Source organism: Cavia porcellus, unplaced genomic scaffold, assembly GCF_034190915.1.
Source record: "Cavia porcellus strain 051 isolate PalLab524CR breed Dunkin Hartley unplaced genomic scaffold, mCavPor4.1 scaffold_7, whole genome shotgun sequence".
In the NCBI taxonomy this organism is placed as follows: domain Eukaryota; kingdom Metazoa; phylum Chordata; class Mammalia; order Rodentia; family Caviidae; genus Cavia; species Cavia porcellus.
Window position 1 is genome coordinate 70,166,912 of NW_026947490.1, and position 14,520 is coordinate 70,181,431.

The 14,520-nt window shown below is 34.1% G+C and overlaps 1 protein-coding gene across 1 annotated transcript in view; it reads left to right on the forward strand.

The window, feature by feature from the left end:
* Col21a1 (collagen type XXI alpha 1 chain) overlaps positions 1-14,520 on the forward strand; it is a 163,348-nt gene that overhangs the window by 64,857 nt on the left and 83,971 nt on the right. Inside the window, exons 4-7 of the mRNA XM_063253813.1 lie at positions 1,144-1,695; positions 10,891-11,059; positions 11,162-11,378; positions 13,588-13,761. Of these exons, the coding sequence (XP_063109883.1) occupies positions 1,144-1,695; positions 10,891-11,059; positions 11,162-11,378; positions 13,588-13,761 (1,112 nt within the window). The remainder of the gene's footprint in view (positions 1-1,143; positions 1,696-10,890; positions 11,060-11,161; positions 11,379-13,587; positions 13,762-14,520) is intronic.

The following is a 14,520-nucleotide window of genomic DNA, read 5'->3' on the forward strand; positions in this document are numbered from 1 at the left end:
ATATAAACAAAATCAAACAATGCAATATTTGTTCTTATAGTACTTCAACTCCATATCTCATATTTCTCCAGGTTTATCTTGAAAGTTATATAATTTTCCCTAAACTAACTGTTAATGTGCTGCATTTTGTAAACAAAGATGAATATAAAATTTTCTATAGAATGAGGCATAAACCATAGCTATTTTTTGCTGAATTAAGTGTGGCTGGCCTATGCGGTCTGTTGGGCATTTCCAAATAATGGGTTTCCCCCAAAAAAAACAGTTTATGTGTCTGTCTTTCATCCCAGGGCTTTAGCACTTACTATTCCTTTTGAATACTCTCCTCTTCATTTGATTAAAATTCTCATCTCTCAGAGATTGTCAGTAGTTAGCTTTTTATAAAAACTTTCCCTGATTCTCCACAATTGGGGTTCTAGTCCCTCTTGAGTGTTTTTATAATACTTTGTACTTTCTCTAACCAGCTAGTTTTCTGTCTTTCTGTGTGATTTTGAGAAATCTTATGTACACTTGAACCCTGTTTATAGCAGAATGTCATATTATGCCTCAAATATACTACACTAAAAAAGTAAAAACTAGGCCTACCAGCTTGTATCATGTAGAAAGAATTAAGTTTTTTTTTCCTTTGTATTTCTATAACTGCTTATAACTTGCCTAGGTGTGGCTTATACCATAGTTTTGATCTTAATGAGACCTTAAGATGTAGTGTCTGTATTATCTTCTGGTTGTGTCAAAACAATAATCTTTACTGATAAAGGAATGGATTCATGCTATTCAACGTAAGACTCATTGAACAGAAGCTGATGTTTTGTTATCTTATTTATTGAAGCAAGATCAGAACTTTAGAAACTAATTTTGGGTATAGTGGTCTTGTTCCATTTAAGTTTTACAAACTACATTAGTATGAAATTGTATTATCTAACTGAGTCTTGAATTTGGCATAAAATTCACTTTAATTTCTTTCTCCTTATTTTTTGGCTTTTTTTCCCCAGTGCTTTATTTTAGCATTAAACCTCACATATTTCATTGGTTACCCAAAATATGCAATGATGTCCGTGCAAAGCTGAAAATTCATGCATTTAAAACCTTCCACATTCTGCTTTTGCATACAACAATTGTGCTCTGGTGATTTTGTTTTTCTCTTAGGTTGCCGTACAGCTCCGACAGACTTGGTTTTCATCTTAGATGGCTCCTACAGTGTTGGCCCAGAAAACTTTGAAATAGTGAAAAAGTGGCTTGCCAATATCACAAGCAACTTTGATATAGGACCAAAGTTTATTCAAGTCGGAGTGGTCCAGTACAGTGATTACCCAGTGTTGGAGATCCCTTTGGGAAGCTATGACTCAGGACGGCACTTGATGGAGGCAATGCAGTCTGTGCTGTACTTGGGAGGGAACACAAGAACTGGGAAGGCCATCCAGTTTGCACTTGATTACCTTTTTGCCAAATCTTCTCGATTTCTAACTAAGATCGCTGTGGTGCTTACTGATGGTAAATCCCAAGATGAAGTTAAGGATGCAGCAGAGGCAGCAAGAGACAATGGAATAACATTATTTGCCATTGGTGTTGGTTCAGAAACAGAAGATGCGGAACTTAGAGCAATTGCTAATAAGCCTTCTTCTACCTATGTGTTTTACGTGGAAGACTATATCGCAATATCCAAAATAAGGGAAGTTATGAAGCAGAAACTCTGTGAAGGTAAGTCTTTGTACCCTTTGGAAACAGTAATTGCAGTGTTTTTACCTTATGGTGTCACCTGTTCCTTAACAGTGATGTAACTACACCCTTATATTTAATATCTAATTATTCATATCAAAACTGAGGTTAACTGCCCAAATTTTTGCTCAGTAGTTATTCTGGATAAATGTTATTTTCAAAAACAATCACTTTCTAATAAAATCTACTATGAAAACTATTTTTAGCTGCATTGAATTTTCATTTCAATTATATTTGTGGTGGTAGAAAATAAAGACAAAAGAAAAAATAAATAAATCACATATCATCACATAACTGTTGCTAATAAATTTTTCATTCTAGTTTTTTCTTCTTTTTTTTCTTAATGCATCTTACAGTTTGCCTATCTTCTTATGTAAGGACACTGTTATATATAAATTCATAGTCAATTTACCTACTGTGTACGTAATTTTGACTGTTAACATGGTAATGAACATTCTCCCATAATAATTTATTTAATAGTTTGCCAGTTTTTATACTTCTCTGTTTTATTTGTACAAAAATAATAGTGAATATCCTTGTACATAATTCTGAATTCATAATTTGAATGAGAAACTTAGGTTTTTCAGAAAAAGTGTCAAATTATTGATATTTTGAAAGATCTGCAGAAATGGTGAACTTTTCACTCTTAAAAAGTCTTTTTGAAGAACATTTGAATAATAAAGTACATAGTACTATGTTTGTATCAGTTCATAAACTCTAACTTCATGTTTTTGACAACTGTGTGGTTTGAGAAATTTCCAATTTCTAATAAACAATCCAGTTAGCGTATACACATTATTATTTTTGGGTTATTTGAGAATAATTTGTTAATGTCTTTTATTTTTATAATATAAGCACTGGTTGTCATAATGTTGATACAAATTTTTAAAGTTTATAAAAAAAAGGCTACAAAATAGGTTGGTTCGGATTCAATGAAAAAAATTCTGTATTTTTGTATTGCAACAAATTATGATATTGTTCTATTTCATTCATAGTTTACATAGTGAAAATAATAAAAACATTTAAACTTTTTTTTAGTTCTTAGCTAAAAAAAGTACAGAAATTCAAATGTCTTCACTAACTAAGCATTACTGAAGAGCACTGTAACAAGTATATATGATCATCACCATGTTTTTAATGAATCTAAAATAATAATATTTGGTTAGCTTTTATCATCTTATATAGGTCAGAGAGGGTAATTTTTTTCATAGGCAGTCAGATTAGTTAGAATTCCTTTATTGTGAATCTGGATATATTTCATTACTAAAATGGACTTTTACTGGATGAATTTCACTTAGGTATTTTGTTCTAAAGTATTATTATAAATGACAAAATGTATCTCTTCAATATTTGTTCTAGAAATATATTTGTTATATATATGCATTATTTTTAAAAATTTTAATTGTACGTGTAACAGTAGCTGTCCTTAACTTGATAAAAGCTTTCTTTCAGTTGAAATGTTCAATTTGTTAAAAAACTGAAATTTTGCCAAACATTACTTTATCCTCAAAGAAAGGATGGAAATGTCTGTGTTTATTCAGTTCACGTATGTTCTTCTTGTCTAGTCATCTTTTAAAATGTATTTTTTTAAATTATACTTATGGAATATATAATTTTTTTTAACTTTTTACATGCTGTATTTTCATGATCAGTGCATTAAGTTAATGTATATTACAGAAACCTCAAATTATACAGTTTTTGTTTGAATTGTTTGACAATTCACATGCTGCTTTGACAAATAGTTAAGTTCTTTGAAGTACTTCATATATGATTATTGTTTGCTGATACTTTTAACTTTTATATTTTACTGTGGCTGAATATAAAGTGAAGAACGTGCTTGAGACCTTGCAGTTTATTTCACCTTCATGGACCTATTGTTTCCCTGGAAGAGTTAACTATAATATTTTCCCTGTATTAAGACCAGCGTTTTCATTATAGGCAATGGTTTATTTGTTTGTCTGAAAATCTGTTGTTATTATCATCATCACTGCTAATACTGCTGCTTTTCTTTCTCTTTCTCTTTTTCTGCTTCCTTTTCTCCTCCTTTCTCTCTCATAAAATATATGCTATGAAATCTACCTATTAACAAATTTAAATTATACAGTTTCATTAACTATATACATACAGTGTTGTAATATAGTTCTTTAGAGTTTGTCATCTTACATAAGTGAAACTCATTTTTCATGTATGTATCCACCTAGATCTTAATATATAGAGAATTAAGCAATTCTCCATTTACTTCTTTTCCAAGCCACTGATATCACAAGTATTCTGTCTGCTGCTTTGAGTTGAACCACTTTGAATATATAAATAACATCATGCCATGGTTACCATTCTGTGACTGGTTTATGTTACTGAGTAGAGCATCTTTAAGGTTTGTCATGTTGTCTCACATGCTTGGCTTTCTTTTTATGGATGGGTATTGTGATGTAATATTTATATAATGCAATTTTTAAAATTCATCCATTTTCTCATTCTTCCATCCAGGGACATTTAAGTTGTTTGCACCTTTTAGTTTTTGTGACTAAGCCTTCATGAATATGAAGAATACAGTATTTTTTCACAATTCTTTTTTTATTTGATTTTCTTAAAAAGGTTCAAACCTGGGATTGTTGCATCATGTAGGTTGAATCTAGAATGACCCTAACATGCCTTATGTATTAAAAGTGGGACTTTTGCAAGGTGACTGCATTATGGGACTTGGCCTTTGGAGTGGGGCCTGACCAGAAGAGGTGGGTCCCTGGGGTGGGCTCCTCTCTTCTCTGTGTATCCTGGCCACCATGATGTGAGTGAATTCCTTCCCATCAGACTCTTTCCTCGGGCCTTTCCTGTCTTGGAGCCAGGCAACGATGGGCAGAAAACATGAGCCAAAATAATCCTCTCCTCCTTTAAGTTGCAGGTGTTTAGTATTTTGTCCCAGTAGGAGAAGGTTTCTAAGATGTGCGATAATCCTATTTGTAACTACTTCATGCAGTTTTCTACAGTTTTCTTTATTTGACATTACAGGTAACAAATAATATGTGAGAGTTTCAAATTCTCACAATCCTTGCCAGTACTTCTTGCTGATTTTCCCTGCCCCTGGGCATTCTAACTTGTGTGAGGTTTGGATTTTATTTACCTGACAATTAGTGATGTTAAGCATTATTTCATACACCTGTTGGCCTTCTATGTCTTCTTTGGGGAAGCATCCATTCAATTCCTCTGCTCATATTTTAAAAGAGGCTTTTTAGATTAAATTATAAGGGTTACTTAGCTCAGATATTAACCACTTACATGTACATGGCAGTTATATTTTCCAGTTGTACAGGTTTCCTGTTTATCCTTCTCACTGCTTCCTTTGCTGTGCAGATTTCACATGATCTAATCTTATTTTAAGTATTTCTGCTTTTGTGCTTGTAATTTTGGTGTCTGTTTAAGAAATCGTTGGCAAGCCCAGTGTCAGGAAGCATTTCCTTCTCTTCTTTGAAGAATTTTTGTGGCACTGTATAGGACAATTTCATTCTTTTGTGTGTGGACATCCACTTTTCCCAGCACTATTGGTTTGACAGCATATTCTTGCCTCATTGAATAGTTTGGGCACTCTTGTTACAGATTATTTATATTTTTGTTTTTTCCCCTGCTGAATCTTCTTCTATTCTGTTGTCTATAATCTGTCTTGGTCCCCATACTGTTTTGTTTACTTATGTTAGAATATGAAGTTAGGAAAACTATAGACTCCAGCTTTTTCTTCGTCAGTATATTTTGGGTATTTGTGTTGCACGTGAATTTTAAAGCTTTTTCCTATTTCTTTGAAATACTTTTAGCATTGCATATTCAGGAAGCTTTGGGTAATATGAACATTTTAAAAGTAAGTCTTTTAATCTATAAACATGGGATTGTTCCATTTATTTTTATTTTCAGTTCATTTCAGCAGTGCTTTATCAATTTGACTGTCTTAAATTTTTAGAACCTTTAACTAAGTTGATTAAATATTTTACTTTTTCATGCTGTTGTTAATAGGTCATGTTCAGTGATACTGGCTGTTGAACTCGGAAGCACTACTACTGAGTGACATACCCAGTCCTTTTCAATTTTTATTTTGATGCAGGCTCAGACTAATCTCCCAGGCCAACTCTGAACTTGCAGTCCTGTTGTATGTACTTCTGAGTAACTGTAATATGTCATTAATAGGCATGTATCATTGTGCTAAGCTAATGGTCTTAATTTCTTTTTTAAAACTGCTTGTTGGCTCTATGCATAAGTACAATTGATTTTGTTCTTCGTGTTTGTGTCCTACACCTTTGTTAATTTTATTTGCTCTAAAAAGTTTTAGGTATTATTTTTAAAGATTTTCTTTCTAAATGTTGTATTAACTGTGTAAGTATGGGATACATGGTGATGATTTGATACATATATGAAATGAGTAGTGATCAAATCAGGCAATAAGCATTTCTATCTCCTTAAACATTTTTAGGAATTTTAGATTTGAATGTAATGATTGTGATTATTTATGAAATATAGTATGATGTTGCAACATGTGGGTACAGTTTATATGGAATAATTAATGTGTCAAACTTCTTATCATCATTTTTGTTTTGGGGGCCATAGAGCTCCTATCCTCTAGTTATTCACAAAACATGGAATAAGTTACAGTGATTATACTCCCTCTTCTATGCTGTAGAAAATGGGAACTTATTGCATCTGTGTTATAGTATTTATTACTCAATCTCTTTTACTCTCCCTCCTCCCCACCCTTTCCAACCTCTCACTATTATACATTCCAATCTACTTTTTAAAACACATGGGAAAAATGTACAGTATTTATCTTTCTGTGTCCAAGTTATTTCACTCATAAAAGTGTCCCCAGTTTCAAAACATTCTGTTGCACTGATAGATATCATTCATTTTTATGGTCACATAATATTCAAATGTGTGTATATGTCACATTTTAAAAATTCATTCATCCACTGATGGGAAACTAGGTTGATTCCATATCTTAGCATTGTGATTAGTTCAACATAAAGCCACATAGGTGTTCTTAGATATGCTGATAACAATAACACTATATAAATTTTTCCCTTGAAGTGGGATATGTGTATTATATGTCCCAGATCATGTGTATGTTAGTTACCTTTCCTTCACTGTGAGAAACTGTCCAACACAGATAACCTAAAGGGTGAAAAATATATTTTGATTCATGGTTTCAGAGGTTTCAGTCCATTGTCAGTTGACTCCACTGGTTTGAAACTGAGACAAAACTAGACATCATGGTTAAAGGGAATGAGAGAGCAAAGCTGATCACCATGTAGTGAATGGGAAGAAGAGAGTGTATTAGTCAACTTTCACATTTCTGAGAAAAATTGTTTAATATTTGCAATTTAAAGAAAAAAATGTTTAATTGGCTTATGGTATCAGATGATTCACTTCATGGTTGGATGGACCCAAGTTAAAAACATCAAGGTAGAAGAGTTTGGTATAAAAAAAACCTGCTTATATTTTGGTGACCAGAAAGCAGAGCAGAGGGGCAGTACCAAAGAGCAAGAGACAAGTGAAGAGATACAGATGCTGAGAACACACTTTTATCATCCACCCAGACACACCCTGAAGTACGCTTTCCTAATTCCTTGGGTATTCAAGATAATCAAGTTGACAATCTAACTCAGCTGCCACATTCCACCCCTTATCAACTTATACCTAAACATATCCTCTTAAGCCATATTTACTCTTCAAATAAGCACAGTTATAATTCTGCTTGAAACAACTGTCCCACATAGAATCAAAACACCATAACCCCTTCTTCAAAGTTTCAATATTCATAACAGAGTAAGTCCAAATCAAAGTTTCCTCGGAGACTCAAAGCAAGTTCTTAGCTATAAACCTGTTTACACAGTAAAAGTTACATGGTCTCAAGGTATAATGACACAGAATAGATATTTCCATTCCAAAAGGCACGAATGAGGGATTGCAAAGAACAGCACCAAAACAAGACTGAAACTAAAATCCAGCAGGGCAAACATTAAACCCAGTAACTCCACGTCCACCATGTGGAGCTCCAAGGGATAGGCATCACTGCCGCTTGAGCCTTGCTGGCTGCAGCCTATGTGGCCTCAGTTTGGATGAGCTTTACTCGCTTCTTGTATGTTTACTTTGGCATCTGTTCCATGTTATTGACGTGAAATTTCTAGGGATTTCCACTTTACCTTGAGCTTCAGTTTGACAGTTTCATGAATCACCCTCTCAGGGGTACATTGTCCAGCTTCTAGGTCTTCCTCTGAAATGTAGAAGCTTCCATGAAATCACAACGCTTACATGCTGCACTCCTGAGCACTCTGTATCATGTGGAAGATGTGAAGAGCTACTGCTTGCTTCACGAGTAGTCAGGCCCCTTTGTAGCATCACTGCAGTGGCCTCTGAGTACCTCGGTGGTTGAGTGTAGTGAAGTGAATCCTAAGGAAGTAATTTCCTAGGACTTCCCAAGCAGTGGTCCTGGGGGCACTTTTCTCAAAGGGAAGTTAACACTTTTGCTCCCTTGAGCTTGCCATGGTGGCCTTTTGATGTTTATTAAGATGCCCTCAAGGCATCTTTCTTCTTGTACCTGTACAGAGTAGTTGGTATCTTTTAATGAGATTGATTTCTTCAGCAAGCAAATCTCTGCTGGCCTCAACTTTACACATGGTTTCTTCAGAACAAAATTTACCAAATTTTTCTGATTTGTTTTCCATTTTCACTGTAAATCTGACTAAAAACAGCAAGCAGTAAGCCACAAGCCACAACCTGAATACTGAACTGCTTTGAAATTTCCTCTGCTTAATTTTGGACTCCTGCAGAGTCTTGGGAACATGACAAAAATATGGACATTTTTTATTTATTTTTTTGCTAGAGTGCAACACACATGGCCTCTAGTCTAATTGCTAATGATACCCTTGTTCCCAACTGAAAGCTCATAAATTGACGTTTACTAAACCCATTTCTTTTTTATTCCATTTTTATCAGTACTTGTTTGCCATACATAATGATTACATTTATTTTGAGAAGTTAGTACACGTACATAACACATTTTGTTTCTTTTTCTTTTTTCACTCCCTTTCCCTCCCCTACCTTCTTCTCATGGTCCCCTTCCTTATGTAAACATTCTGGTTTTATGAACTCCAATCAAAATGTCAATCAGACCCTACTTAAGTATATTCTAGAGCTTCTGTAGTCTACCCCTATAAACTTGTCAAAGTTTTCCAGCAAACCATTTCCAAAATCTTCTAAATTGCATGGTCATGTATAGTCATAGCGGCAACCCTACTCTTAGTACTAATTTTCTGTATTAGTCAGCTTTTCTCTTTCTGGAACAAACTATCCAATAAACTAAAGAGAATATATGTGTGTGTGTGTGTGTGTGTGTGTGTGTGTGTGTGTGTGTGTGTGTATTTGGTTTACAATTTTGGAGCGCCCAGTCCATGATTGGATGTCTCTAATCAAGGATATCATAAGGCTGTATAAACTACTTATTTTATGTTTCCCAGAAACCAGAGAAGGGAACTGTACTAGAGAGGAAGGAATGAGAGACCAGGTATAGATTCCAAGGTCACGTCTTGTCATCCACTCAGACTCACTCAGTAATGAGCATTTGACAAGAAGACTGAACACCAGGGATAAGATATTGTCCCTAATCTGTGCCCTCATAGAATTTATCCCTTCAGCTACCTTCCATCTCCTAAGTTTCTGTTACCTCCCAGTAGCTTATCAAATTTTGAATTTATCAGTCAATTGTACCATTGATGAGATGAGAGGCTAAATGCTCCATCCTTTGGAAGAGACCTGCCTCTAAAAATTGTTTCACTGGGAACCATGTCTTCAATATGTTAGCTTTTGGGGGATGTTCCAGACTGAAACAATGTGCTAGATCTATGTTTAGAATTTCTACATGTAAGGTCATGTTATCTGTAGATACAGATAATTTAATACTTTGTTTTCCAGTTTGTATGCTTTTTATTTCTTTTGCTTATGCATAATTGTTCCAGTTAATATTAGTTTGAACATGAACAGTGAGACTGGACATTCTTCTGTTGTTCCAATTTAATAGAGAAAACATCAGTTTTCACCACAAAGTATGATGTAAGATAGGAACTTTTCATATATGCCCAAAGGTACATTTCCTTAAAATACAATTTATTGAGATTATTTATAATGAAAGGATTTTTAAGTTTTGTCAAACTGCATACTAGAAATAGATATATTCACATATATTATGTCTTCATGATTCAGATTTGGTATGCTGTATTTTTCTAGACTTTTATTCATTTTTATATACTATATAATTTTGTTTATAGTAATATATTATTATCCTTTTACATCATTTTAATTCTTTTCTAATTGGATAATTTATTTTGGTTTTACAGTTTTTATTGTATTGACAATAAGCTATCAACTGGTCTGTCTAGATTCCAGATATGCAGTTTTAGTGTTCTGTGCATAGCAGGATTTTAAATAAAATACAATTTCTTATGATTTCAGTAATACCAAATTATTTCTACCACTAAGCCCCCAAGAAGTAATAGAAACAAATACTACTGAAACCCAGTATTTAAAATTCATGCATAGCCCACTTATCTTCAAAATATGTTCTATTCAGAGTGTTCTCTAAACACATTAGAATAAAATGAATTTATAACATGAGTCCAATGCAAATTGTTTTTCTCCACACTAGTAGAACCAATGATATTTGACCTGTAGAAATATAAACTGTAAACTATAGAGAATAGCAAGCAATTTTTACCCTTTAATGCTGCAGAAAGTAATTTTAAAGTTAATCTTCTAGATATAGGAATTTAAGGGCAATACCCATGGCAATAGGACTAATTAGAAGAAAATTCTGAGTGAGATTCATGAATCCTGTTCCTACGCTCTCTGACCTTCCAGGTCTGAGGTTGCTTAGTGTTACCTTTAAAATATTCCATCAACACATCTTCCTGTTACATTTTTGTTTTACTTTTACTTACCTTTAAGAAAAAGAGACAATTGAGACTTTACTCTCAAGTGCCTAAAATACTTCTGTATTTTCTCAGAAAGTGTGCTCATATCCATTCATACTCATTTATACACATATAGACATTATAATTCTTATAATCTCTCGTATTTTCCCTTTGATTTTTTCTTTTCTTGTTGGAGGGGTCCATGATCAACTGTCTTGCTGTGTTCACTTTGTAGAATCTGTCTGTCCAACACGGATTCCTGTGGCGGCTCGTGATGAGAAAGGGTTTGATATACTACTAGGTTTAGGTGTAAAGAAAAAGGCTAAGAAAAGAATCCAGCTTTCACCAACAAAGATAAAAGGATATGAAATAACATCAAAAGTTGATCTGTCAGAAGTGACAAGGTAAGCACAATTTGTGGATCCAAATTGCATATGTGTGCATGTATGTAATTTTTGCAGGGTTGCTGACAAATCGCTGGGCTCACCATCTTCTTCTGTTTCTAGCAATATATTCCCAGAGGGTCTTCCTCCATCGTATGTGTTTGTTTCCACCCAGAGATTTAAGGTCAAGAAAGTGTGGGATTTATGGCGAATATTAACCATCCATGGAAAGCCACAAATAGCAGTCACCTTAAATGGTGTGGACAAAACCTTATCATTTACGACGACTAGCGTAATTAATGGCTCACAAGTGGCTGTGTTTGCTGGCCCTCAAGTTAAGGTAAAGGTGTCTGAGCATGATCATGTTATTCATAATCATGGTAAAACACCACTGTTTTTTTTTTTTTTTTTGCATCTTTTGGTGAGAGAATTATTATTTTAGCATGACTTCGTATTTTAATGATACCGACTTTATATTTTATGTTGCTTTATTGAACAAAAGCACCAGAGGAAGTTAAATTTGTTTCTTACTCAGTGTTAGGACAAAGGGCAAGGCAAATTAGCATATTTTGAGTGCCTCCTACTAGAATCTAGGCAAGGTTTAATGATAATAGCCATCTAATAAAGACATTGCTCTCATTTTGTGGGCAAAAAAACCATTGTTCAAAATTAAGTAACACAGTTCAAAGTAACATAGCTCTGAAATATTGACATCAAGAATTAAAGTTTGATTGATTTTAAAGTCCATCTTGGCCTGCTTTATACTTCCATGTGTATAAAAACATTTTTTAAAATATTAAATGCCAAGTAGATGATAGATTTTATTTTTCTTTATTTTTTATTCAATGCAATACATTTTTAAAAGTATTTTCCAAGTCATGTGTTTCATATACAGTTCCAATGATGATAGCTATGATGAAGTTTTACTCATTAAATATTTAAAATGTGTATTAATATGGTTTAGGTGATTTTGATAGTTATATATGAAAATTGGGCATTTACTCAATTTCTTCATTCAGAAACATTAAAAATTGTGCTATCTGTTATCTTCATAAGGTACTAGGTTCTTTAAGAAAAACAGTCAAGAATTTATAATGCATATGCAAAGGACTAGCATCAAATAAAAACATAAAACGTAGTGGAGTGTGAATGGAAAAAATGTGTTCTGGCACAAAAGGTAGAAAAATATTTATAAAAGTGATGATTTTTGTACTAGACCTTGAAGAATTCAGAGAATTTTGATGGCAAGATCTGTAAGAGGACAGTAAGTCAATGATTCAGTGTTGAGTGGTAGCAAAATGATGGATTTTTATTTAAAGACTGTTTGGTGTGTGTCATGTGTCATTCAAAAGGCTGGCAAGGTATGAGCCCATGTGTGAGGAGCCTGGAAGGCCCTGTGGACTGGCTGGGACCATTCAGTGGGTGGCAGGTTCCACTGGAACTCTTGATCATAGGTGCCCCATGATCAAGCAGTGCTCCCACTCTCTTCTCCTCCTTCCACAAAGAGTACCTTCAGCCTTATCTAGCAATTATGTCAGCTTCTGGTAATGAAGAAATAACATGGAACATCTCCTCTAATGAAACTTTAGTGAAGACATAAAGGATAGCTCGACCGGGAGGTTCAGAGATAGAAATATGGTTGAAAATAAAGCAAAATATCCACAAATCCAAATTATGACAGTAAAATGGATATGGAGAAGGGAGTTAAGAGTCATGTTCAGTGACATACTTGATTGGATTTTGCATCTGGCTGGTTATTACAACTCAGGGAAAGAAATGTGTGTTTTAGAAAAAGAGGATATTATTATCCAAGGGAAATAGGGAGAGGAAGAAAGTCCACAGGTAACTCAAGTTCGTTTTGTTATATACCATATTAAGCTGATTGTGAGACATCCTTGCAAACTTATTCTACTTAGTATTGGAGTTCCAAGGCCCATGTGTAGGAGAGAGGTCCAGGCAATTGATGTAGATATGGGAGATACCATGGGAATTAGCAATTGGTCTCAGGAATGGATGAACTTGTCAGAGTGCTGCGTGATAATGTTACAGTCAGACCTGGGAGAGATGTCCTCATGTGGAGCAGGCAGTTTGAAGGATGTGAGCCTTCAAAGATAGAGAATGAGCAGTGGAGAGGATGACCCGCAGACGATCAAGATGGTTTGAATTGTGCAAGTTGGGTGAAAATATGAATAAAGATGGACCACACTAGACATTGTGTCCAGAATTACAGTAAATTAATGGGTTGCAGAACAAGAAAAGCTATTTAGATTCTGAGATGGGGATTTCATTTGTGACCTTGAGGAAGTTGCTCCAGTAAGTCACCTGATACATTGACTTAGGGATATATAATAGGAATTCAGATAAGAATAGATAAAAGAGTTGGTGAGTAGCATGTGAAGTCCAGCTTGGATCAAGGTGAGCTCATATGTATTATAGGAAGTATGTGGTCCAGATTTCTCTTAAATGTTTGGAGCAAAGGAGCAGGAAGAAAGAAAATAAAAGATGGTTATGGATTTTATTTATGAATCATTCATGTTCTCTTATTGTAGACACTATTTGATGAAGAATGGCATCAGATTCGTCTCTTAGTAACAGAGCAAGATGTAACCCTGTTTATTGATGATCAAGAAATTGACAGCAAACCCTTACATCTAACTTTAGGAATCTTCGTCAGCGGGCAAACACAAATTGGAAAATATTCTGGGAAAGAAGAGACTGTTCAGGTGGATACATGATTTGACTTTTGCTTGGTATACAATGAGACTTTGCCTGTCTTTTATAATAATCTTGGCAACGCTGAGTGTATTTAACTTAATTATGAATTCTCTAAGATATTTATTCAAAATCTAATTAGCTCATGGTTGAAATTGTGTGTTACAAAAATGTGAAATAGGAGTTAATACATTTTCTAAGAATACTTAGAAAAATGTAGGGTAGAATTCTAGGAACTATTAACTTAATATTTCCTAGGGGAAGTAAAGTTTAAAAAATGAATTTGGAAAAGGGAATATGGTTAGAACTCTAAGGGCTGTAAAATTTCTTTGCAGCTGGGCAGAAAACATTAGATAAATACATGCCAGGATTCTTCACATATAAAAGTGTTACTTAAAAACAAAGTAGTTGTGGTTTGTTCAATTTATACTTTAAAAGATTTTGTTTTGGCCTTTTAAATATCTATTTGTTAAAAGGTATTTATATTTGAGTTGAGCAGTGAGTATGTAAAACCCATTTCTAAGGAAATTCCTTTATTGGAAACAGTATTAAGAGAAGGCTGTGATTTGACATGTGGTCAGATGCATATGGATACAATGTGTCACACTGTTGGAAACATTTAAATGATACCAAGTAGACTCTCATCAAGGAGCACTTTTTCCCAGGAACTAAATCTCTAATGCTAAAAATACCCTTCCCAAGTCCATCAAGTGTGTGCAGGACCATTGCAGAGACTTAGGATAAACACAGAAACCGGGGAGAACTTTTAA